Source organism: Manis javanica, chromosome 1 (genome assembly GCF_040802235.1).
Source record: "Manis javanica isolate MJ-LG chromosome 1, MJ_LKY, whole genome shotgun sequence".
In the NCBI taxonomy this organism is placed as follows: Eukaryota; Metazoa; Chordata; class Mammalia; order Pholidota; family Manidae; genus Manis; species Manis javanica.
In genome coordinates, this window is record NC_133156.1 from 57,726,678 (window position 1) to 57,741,481 (window position 14,804).

The 14,804-nt window shown below is 37.7% G+C and overlaps 1 protein-coding gene across 4 annotated transcripts in view; it reads left to right on the forward strand.

The window, feature by feature from the left end:
* The window catches only part of EPB41L4A (erythrocyte membrane protein band 4.1 like 4A), a 268,086-nt gene that overhangs the window by 164,551 nt on the left and 88,731 nt on the right, over positions 1-14,804 (forward strand). For all 4 annotated transcript variants that reach the window (XM_073232978.1, XM_073232972.1, XM_036995150.2 and 1 more), the window contains exons 6-10: positions 3,139-3,236; positions 4,412-4,532; positions 7,002-7,089; positions 9,231-9,319; positions 9,957-10,020. In XM_073232978.1, the coding sequence (XP_073089079.1) occupies positions 3,139-3,236; positions 4,412-4,532; positions 7,002-7,089; positions 9,231-9,319; positions 9,957-10,020 (460 nt within the window). The remainder of the gene's footprint in view (positions 1-3,138; positions 3,237-4,411; positions 4,533-7,001; positions 7,090-9,230; positions 9,320-9,956; positions 10,021-14,804) is intronic.

Below are 14,804 nucleotides of genomic sequence, written 5' to 3' on the forward strand. Positions count from 1 at the left end.
TGTATTTTCAAAAATATATATGGTTTTGGGAGGAGATTTCTGCTGCTCTACTCACACCGCCATCTTGGTTCTCAAGTGGATCATTTTTTAATCAGCATCTTTGTTCTGCAATAGGGATACAATATAACTAGGGTCACAACATAATTTATTGCCCAAATCCTGACACTTTGGAGAATGCTGAGGAGAGTTATTAATAATTGGGCATGCACAACAGGTATAAAATAGAACTGTCTTAGGCAAACTAGAATGTAGTCATCCCAATTAAAACCAGAGATAAATGAGGACTCAGTCATCCATTAATAATCCTAATCAGAATGACATGGAAGGAAGGACCCAGCAATTCTTAGTCTGTACTGTAAATAAAATACTAAATTGTCCTGGAAGTCTCATAAAATGGACAAAATAAGCTATATTCAGGGAATTAAAAATACATCCAGAGATACAATGTGTTTGTTTAGCATATAAAAATATGATTTTATTGCATCATAATTTTCTCTTTTATAAAATTAATATGATACTCTAGTAAAGATTAAACTCTTAATTAAAAATAGTTGTCGTCTTTCATTTTAGTAGTTTTTTTATGCAATGACTTAAAGATTTCTGCTGTCTTTAAAAGGCAGGCTGTCTGGGGAGATTTGAATACATGTCCTTCTTCATAAATTTCTGAGACAGCAAAGAATGTTCAGTTTTTCCATTTTTATTCATCTGTCTACCTATTCATTAACAGTCCATCCATTAAGTCAACAACTCTTTACTGAGCAGTTGCTGTGTCCTGAGCCTGGTGCTGTGAGAATACAGCCACCATGGGATGCGGTTCCTGTTTCTTTGTATCTGTTTGTCTCTGCTTCAGCTGTCTTGCTTTTTCATCTCCTTCTGTTTTTTCCCCCCTATATCTTTGAAGCAAACTCTGTGGGATTAGGTCCCTCAGTTTCTGTATTTGGTAAAGGATTTGACTATTCAGTCAGATGTTATAAAAGTCTTAATAGAGTAAGACACATATGTGACCCATTTCCAAAAAAAATACACTTCAGGAAGAGATATCCTAAGTTAACAACAGAGAAAGAAGAGTGTTACTGAACACAACTTTCCACCGAGCATGAGCATTAACAGAATGTAAAGTAGTTAAGTAGGGCTGGAAAAGTGAATGCAAGTGACAGAGTGGAAGTAGGCATTGGTGAATGGCAAGAAATCTGGCTCCAGAAATAAGCAAAAGTCTTATAAGCTCTATTTATAAGCTCTCATCATTAAACTTTATTCTGAAGGCAAAGTCTTTTTTTTATATTAAAGTTATCAACATTTATTTGAAATTAAATAATTAAAAGATATTACTTTATTACATTAACAGGTTGATATTTTAGATTTATTTATATTTAGGGTTTTTTTTTTGCTATCATTAATGTACAATTACATAAACAGCATTATGGTTACTAGACTCCCTCATTATCAAGTCCCCACCACATACCCCATTACAGTCACTGTCCATCAGCGTAGTAAGATGCCATAGAGTCACTACTCGTCTTCTCTCTGTTTTACTGGAAAGCAAAGTCTTTTTAAGGTTTGTTTTAATCAAGGTAGTGATGTGGTCCTATTTACCTCCTACAAATCCTATTTACCTCTTGAGAAGGTTGTTTGGAAGGGAGATAAATATGAATGATGGCAGAGCAGTGATGGTTTTAGAAATCCAATGATAGCGACCTGGACTAGGAGCTGGAGAGAAGTGTATGGATTCCAAGAAATAGCAGGTTTAGTGACTGAATGTGGGTCCAGGGGGTTACATGTTGTTTCTAGGTTTCTCTTACTTGAAAGATTGGACACCTTGGCAACATTTACTAAAATGGTAAGTGGAAAAACACAGGGTGTTAGCAGATTTTTGCTTACGCCTGTGGGTGCAATCAAAGTTGGTATCAGTCTTCTAGAAACAATCAGAGTAGCAGTCTAATGTTCAGATTCCCTCTCTAAAGGCTTTGGTTGTGAGCATTTGGAGAAGCGAAGCTTATCACAGCTGATTTTAATAATTAATTTTCTTTGCTTTTTCTTTGGTGGGGGGCCTTCCCAGTGACAAGAGTCACTTTGCAAAGAAAGAGAAATCACAATCACAAAGGACAACCTGAAGTATGTGTGTGTTTGTGTGAGTGAGAGAGAAAGAAAAAGAAAAAGAGAGAGTATGTGTGTAAGTGGTGATGGCCAAATATGGTGTCAGTGGTTCATTGATTGGTTCATAAACCTTTGGCCTCTCTCACCCCGCTAGCAGAGAGACTGAACAGTAGGGAAAAGCCAAAGTTGCATAGCATCCAGATTAAGAGAATTCTAGGGTCTGATTGCCTGGCTTCCTGTTCTGGCTGTGCTACCTAACTAGTTGTGAGATCTTAAACAAGTTAGTTCATCTCTTTGTGTCTGTTAGTTTCTTTATCTGTACAATGGAGATAATAATAGTACTGACATCATTTTAAAGTCTTACATAAGTTACTGTATGTAAAATACTTATAATGAGTTACTGTATTTACCATGTTTACAGCAGTGTGTGGTACTCCTATTGTAACAGGTTTTCTTTAGGCATATGGAATGAGCAAAGCCATGTAGGTAATATCAGGGTCTTAATCTGTGAGAGGATTGATGGAACTACACTGTAATGACCTTTTTGTCCTGTTTCTAAGATTTTAGACCCTTTAGATAACACATATCACATGGGTTGGGTCCCTACAGTTTGTTTCTGTCGGGATGAGCAGTCTTAGTGATAACGGCAGAGGCAGTCATGAGATTGGTAAGAAGAGCTCACGTATAACCTCCCAGCAGCCTTACGAGGTGAGGAAACTTTACCACCCAGCTCTGCAGGTGAGGAGACAGGCTGTTGGAGAGGTCTGGAGCTGCCAAGGCCACCGAGCTAGTGAGTACCAGAGCAGGGGAGCCATCCAGCCCATCTAGCTGGAGAGCCTGTGCTTTTCAGCCGCTTCCCTCTACGGCCTCTGTACAGTGTGCTTAAATAGTCTTTGTTCAGTCCGCAGCCCCTCACAAAAGAGCCAAACCTGGCTTTATTTTCATTAATGGTGATTAGTTGTTACCTTGATTATAAGGGTTTGAAACTTCAGGTCTGGGTAGTAGAAGATATCATTAAACATTTTTTTTCCTTTTCTCTTTTAGGTATCAGTTTTTCTTGCAGGTGAAGCAAGATGTCCTTCAGGGCCGGCTGCCTTGCCCTGTCAACACTGCTGCTCAGCTGGGAGCCTATGTCATCCAGTGTAGGTTTTCCTTAAGCGAGTTTGCTTCAGATGTCTTGAGAAAACGTTTGAATTTTTCTTTTTTAGGAAGTGTATATACTAAAATTCTGGTAATCAAATGACATTTTGCTAAAAAATAAAATTCCATGTAGTGAGAATTCAAGTTTAGTCAGTGTCCCTTCAGAAGAAGTAAAAATGAAGCCAGTTACATATCCCTTGTAATGGGTCACCTGAAGTTTAGTTACAGGAATAACATGATGCTCAGTTACGTGGAGGGTCTGAAAATCTGTTCTGTTCTGCATCCCACCCGAGTTCATTGATCCCCTGAAGCTGTTACGTTTCAGAGATCACATGCTCCCAGGCAGCTGTCATAAAAGCTCTGTTTGGTCAGGTGCCAACACCAGTTCTGAGTGTGGCTTATGTTTGGTTACGCATTGTGCTTCCGCTCATGGCATCATCATGGTGGCTGGTGGCGGGGCAGCTCCAGGTTATATGGTCATTTTGGAGGCTGAAGCTGTTTCCTCTTAAGAATCAAGCTTGGTGTGGGAGCAATGAGACAGCACTTCCCTTGTCTCTGTGGTACTGGAGACTGGAAATAGTCTAGAAAAAACATACCAGGAAAATGTCACATAGATGAACTGGGTTAGGCTTGGAAGGTGGATTAGCCTAGGGAGGAGAATTTTTACAAGCATTATATAGTGAGCTTTCTTTCAGGTTTCATTTTGCTTCTTTGTGTAAACTGTAATGGGGTTATGTGCAGCACTGTATTACAGTTCCATGACCAGTATTTGGGGCATATGTGTTTTGAATCAATGCTCTATCTCTTAGTGTCATTGTCTGAGAGGATGTATTGGGGTAATGTTTATTTCTCACCTATAGCATTTCCAATATATGTACTCTGAATTCTGTTTACAACATTTTATTTCATATAAACTGATAAGATTGAAATGGAAATGCTAATTACAGTTTTCCAGAAAGCAAAAATAAGGAACTTATGTTTTTAAGACAGGGTTTTTATACCATCCATATATATTCACCAAAGTTGTTTTTTTACTAAAATCAGTTTCTTTTATATGAATTTAAGGCATATGAAGAAAATATTCATTATAGGAATAATTTTATTTCCTGTATTTTTAGTAATACTTTTAAGCAAAGTTTTCCTAAAATGGAAAAAAATTAGTTTCTTTCTTTTTTAGCTGAACTTGGAGATTACGACCCTTATAAGCATACTGCGGGGTATGTGTCAGAGTACCGGTTCGTTCCTGATCAGAAGGAGGAACTCGAGGAAGCCATAGAAAGGATTCATAAAACTCTGATGTAAGAATCACATTTTATTAACTATAATCAATGTGCTGTACATCAGATCCCCAGGACTTCATTCATCTTACAAGTAGAAGCTTATGTCCTGACCAGCATCTCCCCACTTGCCCCACCCCCAGCCCCTGGTAACTACCGTTCTAGTCTCTGTTTCTTCAAGTTGGCTTTTTTAGGTTCCACATATAATTTAACACCATTCAGTGTTTGTCTTTCTCAGACTTACCCACTCAGCATAGTGCCCTCAAGGTCTGTCCATGTACTTTAACGTTGGTAAGAGTAGATCTTAAATGTTCTTACCACAAATAAGAAATGGTGGCTATGTGACAAGATGAAGGTGTTAGCTAAAGCTATAGTAGTAATCATTTTGCAATATGTAAGTGTGTCAAATCAACACATTTTACGCCTTAGATTCATGGTATTATATGCCAATGGTATCTCAAAAGCTGGAAGAAAGAATCATGTCTTATGTTGCATCATCTGTCAACCATCATCTTATGCTAATGGCAGACTTAAGAAAAGTTTTTAGAATAATAAATCCTTCATGTGTGCCTTGAACATTCTAGCATTCTTTTCTTTTTAAAGTTTTTCCTGCTTGTAACACTAAAATGCTCATAGAAAACCCAAACAATTTAAAAAGCCAAAGGAGAGGGTAAATCTCTGTACTTAAATTCAACATATTTTTGGTTAATGGCCCTGCAGACCACTCTCTCTACATAATATCCCATAGAGAAAATTTACTTTGTATACTTTTATGTGTGTATGATTTTACATAAATAGTATCATTTTGTATATACTGCATAATCTTTTTTTTTAGTCACTAGTACCTTGTGAAATTATTATTTTTAACTATATAAATATATTTTGAAACCACAAAATCCTAAATATATTCTGGATTTTCTTCATCTTAGGTATGTAAATATTTCAGTTTTAAGCAAAATCCTGTTCAGCTATAGCAAGGAATCTGGAAGTCATGATGACACTTCCAGGTGTGGAGCCTCAGAGGGTATTATGTTAACACCACATGCACTTCTGAGAATATACATGCTTCTCTAGTAGGATTTTCAATTAATGGCCTGCAGCATTGAAACTATAATTTAATTATAGTTATTTTGGTTAAATCCTTTATACCGATTAACTTTGCTTTATTGCGTCTTACGTAACATTCCCTCTTGAATTTGCATGGTTTCAGATCTTTTACAGTTAAGAAAAAAATGTAGAATTAATCTGGTCAACAAAAAATGTTTGCCTGAAGGATCCGTTTCAGTGAGTAGTAGCAAAAGTCAGTTGCTGCACTGCGATCAGAGAGATCAAGCTCTCGTGATGTATTAGCATGCGCCACGATGCCCTCCAGCCTGATTGCAGAGTCCTCACTCTAAGGTTTCGCTGAAGTGGATATTCCAAAAGTGCCTGTTATAACATTATGAAGGGCAGTGTTTGGGGCACATTCTGAGAGTACTAATTCTCAGGAACTAGGAGTTTCAAAGTATAATTATATTTTGAAATTATCAAGGAGCTCTGGGTGAAGGACCTTAATATGTTTTGTGCCATGGTGTTGACAGTGTTACTATTATTTCTAAGGAAATCAAGCTTGGTTAAGATTTGGTAGCTTCACTGTGTCTAATCTGTGATGAGCATTCTTCATAGATTTCAAAAGCATGGTATATCGCTGGGTTTTCCAGGGCACCATAGCTGAAATATGGGAATGCATCAAAGAGGGATTTTATAATTTGTAAAAATCCATAACATTAAAAATCTCTTTTCTCTCTTACACACACACACACACACACTCTCTCTCTCTCTCTGTCTCTCTCTGTCTCTCTCTCTCTCTCTTCTAGTTATCTATGGAGATTCCTGGCAGATGCTCACCCTTGTTAGGAATGAATGCTGTTTCCTGTATATTATCACCAGTGATGATTTTGGGAAGATATCTGTACTTTGTATTAAGAAAATGACAAGTATTTTTGCAATTTTTAAATACTAATGAACGCATTTGCAATCTACACATGTGCTCAGAAGCTGATGAGGATCCCAGTTGGGTGGTGGGGAGCCCCTCTTCTTCTCCCTCCGCTTCCCTGCTCTCATTGCTTCCTTCCTGGTACAGAGCTGCTGGTGCATGGAGACATCTTGCTCATTGTAAAGGGTATGCTTTTTAGTTTGAGTGTTTATATTCTCAATAATCTCTTTGGGGTTTCTGAAACTGAGAATTTTAAATATATGCTGGGACATTGGGGTTGGCTATCATGAGCGACAATAGCTTTGGTAAGTGAAATTGACCTAATGCAAGTATCATCATAGGGTATGAAATTTTGTCACCAGCAAGGTAAGGGCCTTCTTGAGACAAAGACTTATGCTTGTACTAGCACGGAGGATTACTGACTTTTCCAGGGGTCATGCAGGAGATGGTTTACAGTCCCTGTAAGTACAGTGGCTATTGGTAAAGTGAGGCTTTGTTTTTATGCTGATGTGTAGGGGTCAGGCTCCTTCTGAAGCAGAGCTAAATTACCTGAGGACTGCCAAATCCCTGGAGATGTATGGTGTTGACCTCCATCCCGTCTATGTGAGTAACATTTAATTAACACAAAATATTTTAAGCTGATGACATTTTTCTTTAAAAGTCACTAAAACTTCCAACGGAAAGCTGTTGTCCTGTTGTTCAGCCAGCAGATGATACTTTTTCATCTGTGTTATTTGAACACAAAGCATCTCTTGTGTGGGTTAAACCCTAATGAGTTTTGCATAAAAGTCTGAGATTATATTTCCATGTGTAGAAAACAATTAACTGGGCTTGAAAATGCAATCTGGATAACAGCTCCAAAGGGCTTAGCTAAACATCAAAGCAACATAAAATTGGTCTATAATTGATTGTACTAAACAGAAAACAGGAGGATTTTCCAAAAATAGATTTTATGGCTGAAAAAACATAAAATCACTTGCCAAGTAAAGTAGGCTTTAGACAACAGCATAGGTGCACCTATTGGGGCTACTATGTTGCATGTCAATATTAGGGTTACTGCTTATTGTAGTTATCACCACTGCATTAATAGAAATATTCTTGCAGATTTTCTCTAGTGTCTGATGAAAACTTGCCGAATATAGTCAGTGAGCAATTACACTAAATCTATGTTGAATGTTCTCCATCCAGGTGCTAACCTTTGAGCCACTTCCCTGAAGTTACCAATTGAGACTGAAGTGTCCTTGCCTTTCATTTTATAAAAATTTAGTAAAATAGTCCAAGCTGATTATTTGAGAAAATGACTACCTGCCTTATTCTTGACACAAAATGAATTGCTAAAGATTATATATGGACTGAATGTTTACCAATTGCATTATGGAACTCAATTTTTAAGGAACCCTGATAAAACTTACTGTAATGCAAATAATCCATTCATGCACTCATTTTGTAATATGTCTTTTGCTCATTAGAGTGTCCTAAAATAAGAAATCACTTCATATTATTTGTAAAGAGTTAGGAGCAACTCTAGGTATACTGTTACTGTGGCAATAAAAGTTACATATTTTGGGGAAGTAGTACCCTGATATATTAGATTCCAATCTCATTACATCATTAAATGCTCCACACTACTGTCCTTTAAGAACACCTGTAAAACTTTATGGAATTGTTATCTTTTTTCCTTTATAGCCACTTTAATCTTGTTAGGTTTTTAGGTTTTTAAAAAATATTTTACAGTAGATGTATAAAGAGAGAGTCTTCTGCATTTGTGTAATGTTTACCCTAATTTACACACACTTTTGTGGTTGGTGGGAATTTATGGCAAATGAACTGGATTCATTAGAATCTACCATACATTCCTTTAACATCAAGTTTTTGAACTGAGAGTGGGCAACAGCTGGTATTCCAAAATATCTTAGTTGTTTTATTTCCTTGGGACTATGACTTTGCAGGCTATTATTTGACTTCAGAATAGAAGTAAGATTAATACAAATGGACAGTTTCTGTGCACCTTCTTGGTACCCACTCTTTTTGTGACTTTTTAATTTCAGAATCCCATTTTCTTAATTGGGATTTATCATTATCTGAAAATAATGGGTCTCCAGTCTTTACTGGAAGAGATTGTATTTTTAAATTTTTGAGCAGTCTTAAAGTCACAAATGCGTTAGGAGGGAGTAAGACAGAGAACTCAGAAAATCCCAGTGCGTGCAGGCTGCTGCCTGAACTTTCTGGAGAGGAGGTGGTAGTGAACCCAGCCTCGTGATTGTCCTCATCAGAGAGTTATGATTAACATGAGCCCTTGGAAGGGAACCTTGATCAAAACCAGTGGGCCTCAGTCCTTGGCTGTGCAGGAGAATACCTGGGGTTTTATGCATCTTTGATAACCTGGGGCACTTCATTATAGACTACGATTTAACTGGTTTTGGTAGCGTCCAGGCATCAGCACTTTAAGCTGCCTGGTGATTTCAGTTTTCTGAGGCATAGCTAGTGTTGAATACCCCTGAAGAAGCAACATGGGGTGAGTCAGTTAGTAGCCTAGTTGGTAGTCCAGGCTCTTGTAATGAACTGAAGTTACACATATGAATAACTAAGAAAATTTTTCTTAAACTGAAAAAATGAGCAGCAAGATGTCTTTCAAAAACTAAGTTCAATATTAATGCAACAAAGTGTGGTTGTATGGCCAGTTGTAGCTTGACATGGAGCTTTTACATGAATAAATTCATGTTTATAGGTGTATGCTTTTGCAGGGAGAAAACAAATCTGAATATTTCTTAGGATTAACTCCAGTTGGTGTTGTCGTCTACAAGAATAAAAAACAAGTGGGAAAGTATTTCTGGTAAGTGTAACTTGAGGGCAGAGTTGGTATTAAAGTTACACACTGTATGTATTGGGCTTGTGGGGCTTGTGTGTCAATGAAGGGGCTGGAGAAAAGAAAACAGGTATGTTTCCAGTGGATGGTAAACAAATGAGTGGAACTGGGTATAAGTTTTCTCCCAGTGCATCTCAGAGATACATATTTTTTCTCTGTAAACTTCAGGTACTGTGATTCTGGACTCTCTTGTCCATGGTAGTTATAAGTAGTAGGATTTCCTACTTGTTTCAGTGTGTGCTGGTAGCCCGTGGACCCAGGACTACTGCTCTGGGTCCATGTAATGAGAGATTAATTCTAACTCTAACTGGGGGAGGATCTGAGAGATTTGGTAGCCTATGGCACTATACTGTGTCTGGAAAGCGGTGCTTTAGGTGATTCCAAGCTTGTCTGTACTGATGGGCAAAGCACAGGAGAATGAGAATGGAGTTTTGTTTAGGAAGGTGTCCGGAGCAAAGGACTTACAAGGAACCCTCTGTAATCATTGTAGCAGTATATGAAGGAGCCAGTATGACCAACTGTTTTCCACTGGCTACTTCTCAGAACTTCTCAAAGATTAATTCTTAGAAACAGCACCACCACCACCATCTACTTTGTTTTCCAGGCCCCGGATTACAAAGGTTCACTTCAAGGAGACACAGTTTGAACTCAGAGTGCTGGGAAAAGATGTAAGTTTTTATCAAGTGCTTAGCTTAACTGAGAAGGAAAGTCTGGTCTGCTCATTGATAGCTTAAAATATTAAAAGATATTGTGAAGTAGAATTTCCATGTTTTCTTCAGCTGCGGTCACATGGAACCAGGTTAACTGACTCATGCACAACTTCTTCTCAAGGGAAAGGTAAGTAAGGAGAAATGAGTGAGTTGGTAATTGAGAAATGTCATTTTAGTTTTAACAAAGGGAATAAACAAACCTTTCTAGGGCATAGGAGAGCATAGGAGGTGATTCTCATCATTAGCCCAGCTTGCTCTTTGAGTACTGCCTGTCAAGGTAGGATTCATATAATCAGAAGAATGGACCTGTATACAGGATAAAAAGTGTCCTGTTTTTGTCCCAAAGTAAATTAAACAACCTGTAGGGAGTCACACTTCTGCTCTTTCCCTAGTTGAGCATGGCAGATACACCAGATAGAGAATTCTGAATGCTACACAAGGGAGAATGTAAGGCCAGGTGCAGAAAGGCTGCAGCTGGCAGTGTCTTCCAGAAGTGTTTGGGTGATGGGCACTGGCTGTATTTGTCAGAGCCTGGAGGTGTGCTCGTGTCTTGACAGGTAGATTTTGGGAAACTGGGCAAAAAAAGGCAGGGATGTGAAAGCTTCCTTTTAATATACCTGTGAAAATAATGGTCCCTTGAAGTGTTATTACTATAATTCATATTTATGGGATAAATGAATGAAAATATGATGTAGGAGAATCCACCCTTCTGTCTCTTTGATGCTAACTTCGTGCAGAGCAAAAGCTTAAGTGAATGGCATTGACTTGGCTATCTGATGAGATATTTGTCATATGAAAGAGGTAAATCAGATTTATGCTTGTGCATCCACAAGATGAGACACAGGAAAGGTGCGGTTGCAGTCACAGCTGCAGTGTGGTACCTAGCACAGTGCCTCACATGGAGCAGCTACTCCATAAATCACTGTCAAATGATTGATGAACTGACCTACTGAGATTCTGTGGTGCCAGGTCAGACAACCTGATGCTCCTATTTGTTCTTCCTCATGGAAAAATACAGTGATTCCTTATTGTGTTATATGCTGGCATTTACGGTAACACTAAAATTGGATTTTGAGATGTTTTGACTTGTAAAGAGGGGAAATTCTAGGTTTTTAAAGAAATGATAGTCCAAAACAAACTAGAAATAGTCTAGTTTGAAGAAAATCCAGTTTTCTTCAACTCCTGACTATACCCATGAATCTTAAAAAATGTGCTAATATGACATTGAATTTAAATCACCCCAAAAGTAGAATAGCTAATTAGAAAAGGAAAAAACTGTGAAAACCTACTATCATGCTACCGGTTTGCTGTGACTTAATAATGCAAGCGGTCAGTTCTGTTTAATACATTCAAAATAGTATTTTGAGTTTTTAATAAGGACATGATTAAATAACAAGACTTTTCATGGAAGCATTGCTATTATTCAAAGTCATTTTCCCCCTTACATCCAAGTATTTTTGTCAGTGAGATCCTTTAGCAAACTACTTTTATGTTATTACTGCAGTGCCTAAAAATGTCTTCTACTGTCCTGGGATAAATATTTGGTAAAGACACAGCTAACTTGAACTTTCAGCTTCTTAGATGCCTTCATTATTAGGCAAAACAACAACAAAATTGATATCATCATGTTACTGTGTTGATGGCAGTCTCACAGTGTGGCCCTCAGCTCGGTCCCTGTCCCTGCCCCCTCTACAGCTTGGGGAAGGAATGGGTGTGTGGGTGCATCTTGAACCCTGCACGCTCCTGGGTCTTTCAGCTTAGTGTCAGTGATCTTCAGTTAGATGGCAAACCTGGGCACATAACTCAGGCTTGAATTAAAAGGATTTTAAAACAATTAAAGAACATGTTAATTTAACCAGAGCACTTCATTTCCCAAGTGTTCTTGCTTTTGCTGTCTTTCTTCTTTCTCTAGCAGGTACCTGTCTGTGAGGCAGAGCTTTATACAATGGTAGAATTAAGTTGATTATTATGGAGGCCTAACTGTGATCATAGATTGAATTAAAAAGCCTCCTGAAACCGATCACCCAGAAAAATAATCACAGTCAGCTTGAAAAATGGTTGACATGCTTGTGCTGCTAGTTTTCTGGGTGGCTGGTGGGTCAGAGATACTTCACTTGGCATGTTCAGGGCTGTTAGGGCCAGATTCAGAGATTCAGTTCCTAAAGGAACAGTGATGTCCTACGGATTCAAGGTTTTTCTGGTGTCGCTTTATGCCACTAACATTGTCCAGTTTCCCTTTTTAACATTGACTATGTACACCACAACACATAACACATACCTTAATAGAAATAGTGCATGAACATACTGTTTATTCACATATTTCTTTGCATCCACAAATAACAATCTCATCTTTTTCAGGTTTAACCTTAATGAATTTTCAGTGATTCATTTCTGAGAGAGCTAACAGACACTTGTCTGCAGTTAAATACTGGTTTTATAAAAATTTATCCCTGACAGATTCAGAAGCTGATTATTATAAATACTTTTATCTAAGCTTCAAAATAGGTGCCGTGGTTTAAATAATACCTTGCAGAAAACCAAAACTTTTCATATAAAGCTCTTACGTGATGATGGTAGAAAATCTGGGAAATACAGTGTAAAGAAAATTAAAATTACCTACTAAAATTAAGAGGTAATGATTGTTATTTTGGTACAATCCCTTTCAGATTTTGTTCTGTTGGAGTGAATGTCTAATCTGTGTATATATACATGTATGTATATCATCCCCATGTGGTTTTATATACAGGTTTTATACTTAATATCATATCCTAAGCATTTCTCCTTTTGCTATATTTGTTCATTTGTTTCTACATGGTATTTGATAATATGTTTTTTATTTTTCTGTGTTTACTTTTTTTCCCTTAATATTGTGGATCAATTTTTGTCCTCCTGTTGTATCTTATGACTGGCTTTGCTGGTAGAAGTGAAATCTATAGAATTTTATGTTTATCTCACATCTGGCCATTTCACTGAGTTCTTGTGTTCTGGCTAAGAGTTCTTAATTTGATTCTTACAGTTTTTTTAGATATATAATTATGTCACTCATAAATAAAAATAATTTCTTCCTCATTTCTGTTTTTTATATTTCATATTTTATAATGTTCGTCAGAACTTCTAGAAGAGTGTTAAAGTGATATAGCAATATAGGGCATTCTCACTGGTTTCTGATTTAATGAGAATACCACTTTTTTAACCCTTTATATATTAGCTATTGGTTTTAAGAACGCATGTTTATTACCAGGGGCTTATATTTTTTTAAGTCTATAATCAAATGATTGATTTTTTTTCACTGAATGCCTTGAGAGCAAATATTATTATTGCTTCTTCATTCATCCAATAACTAATGCTTATTTCAAAAATCCAGGCAAGAGATGATAGCGACTCAGGCAAGGATAACATCCCAAGTGCTGAGAAGCTGTTGTAATCTGAGTTAGCCATGATTTTGTGGATGTGGGAAGGCATGAGAGAGAGGAGTCCTGGTGATTTACAGGCATTTGGCCTGAAGGGCAGGAAGACTGAGCTGCCATCAAGGAAGGCAGGGAAGGCTGTGTGAAGAGCAGGCTTGTGGGAAAGATCAGAGGTCCCATTCTTAACATGTTGAGTTAAGCGGAGGCATTTAATAAATGGGTTGTGTGAGTCTGGAGCTTAGGACCAAAGTCAGGGCAGAATATTTGGATTTGGCAGAAAATCACTGGCATATCCGGGTATTCAAAGCCATGAAACTGCACGTGGTCTCTAGGAGAATGAAGGTAAGTGAGGAGAGAAGGGGAAGAACCAGGAGACTGGGAAGGAATAACATGAGGTAGGAAGAATATGAATTATCCTCAATGTTGCAAGTAAAAATCATATATTAAGTAAGTGTCAAATGATGCTGTCATTTGTTAAATTATATCAAATAGGGACATAGAATTGATCACTGAACTTAGGAATGTAGGAGGTCATTGATAAGATCTTTTTCAGTGGGTGGGAAAATGAGCTTTAACCCCAGCAATTCTGCTCTTAGGTCTGTATACCCTAGGAATCAAAGGGGATCTGTATGTTCATTGCAGCACTTATATGAAAGAAGAAAAAATAACCTAGAGATCTATTAATAGGAGAATGAACACCTGAATTGATGCACATTAAGAGAAAAAAACAAAAGAAAATAGGAGAAGTGGAATTAGAGATGGTGAGTGTAGTCTACCATGAGGAGTTTTAGCAGAAAGAGGGACAAATAGGAAGATAGCTAATGGGAGAAGTGAGTCAAGAAGAGGTTTTTAAATTTTTTTCAGGTTGAAAGAAATAATACCACATTTATACCTTGATGAGAATGATTCAATACGTGATGAAAACTTGGTGATGTGGGAGAGAGAGAGAAAATCGCTAGAATCATGGTTCTTAAGCAGATAATCAGGGGTGACATCTAGTGTATACATGGAGGGACTGGTTTTAGAGGGCATCCCGGACAGTTTATCTATGGTGAGCAGGCAAGAAGACAGAGCATGGAAATATAGACTAGGATAGTGCGTGGTTCTCCTCTGATTATTTTGCTTTTTATTTTGAGGGAACTAGGTAGCGAGGTCACCAACTGAGATTGATGTTGGGGAGGAGGTGTTGGAAGTCTGAAGGAAGAGGAACATACTATTTTGTAATAGTAATTTTGGAGAGAAAATGGAAAGGGGGCATGCGGTTTGCTGATATCATGTGACAGCTTGGTAGGACGCAGGGTCATGGATTGAAAGGGAGCCCACTTGCAGTGCACT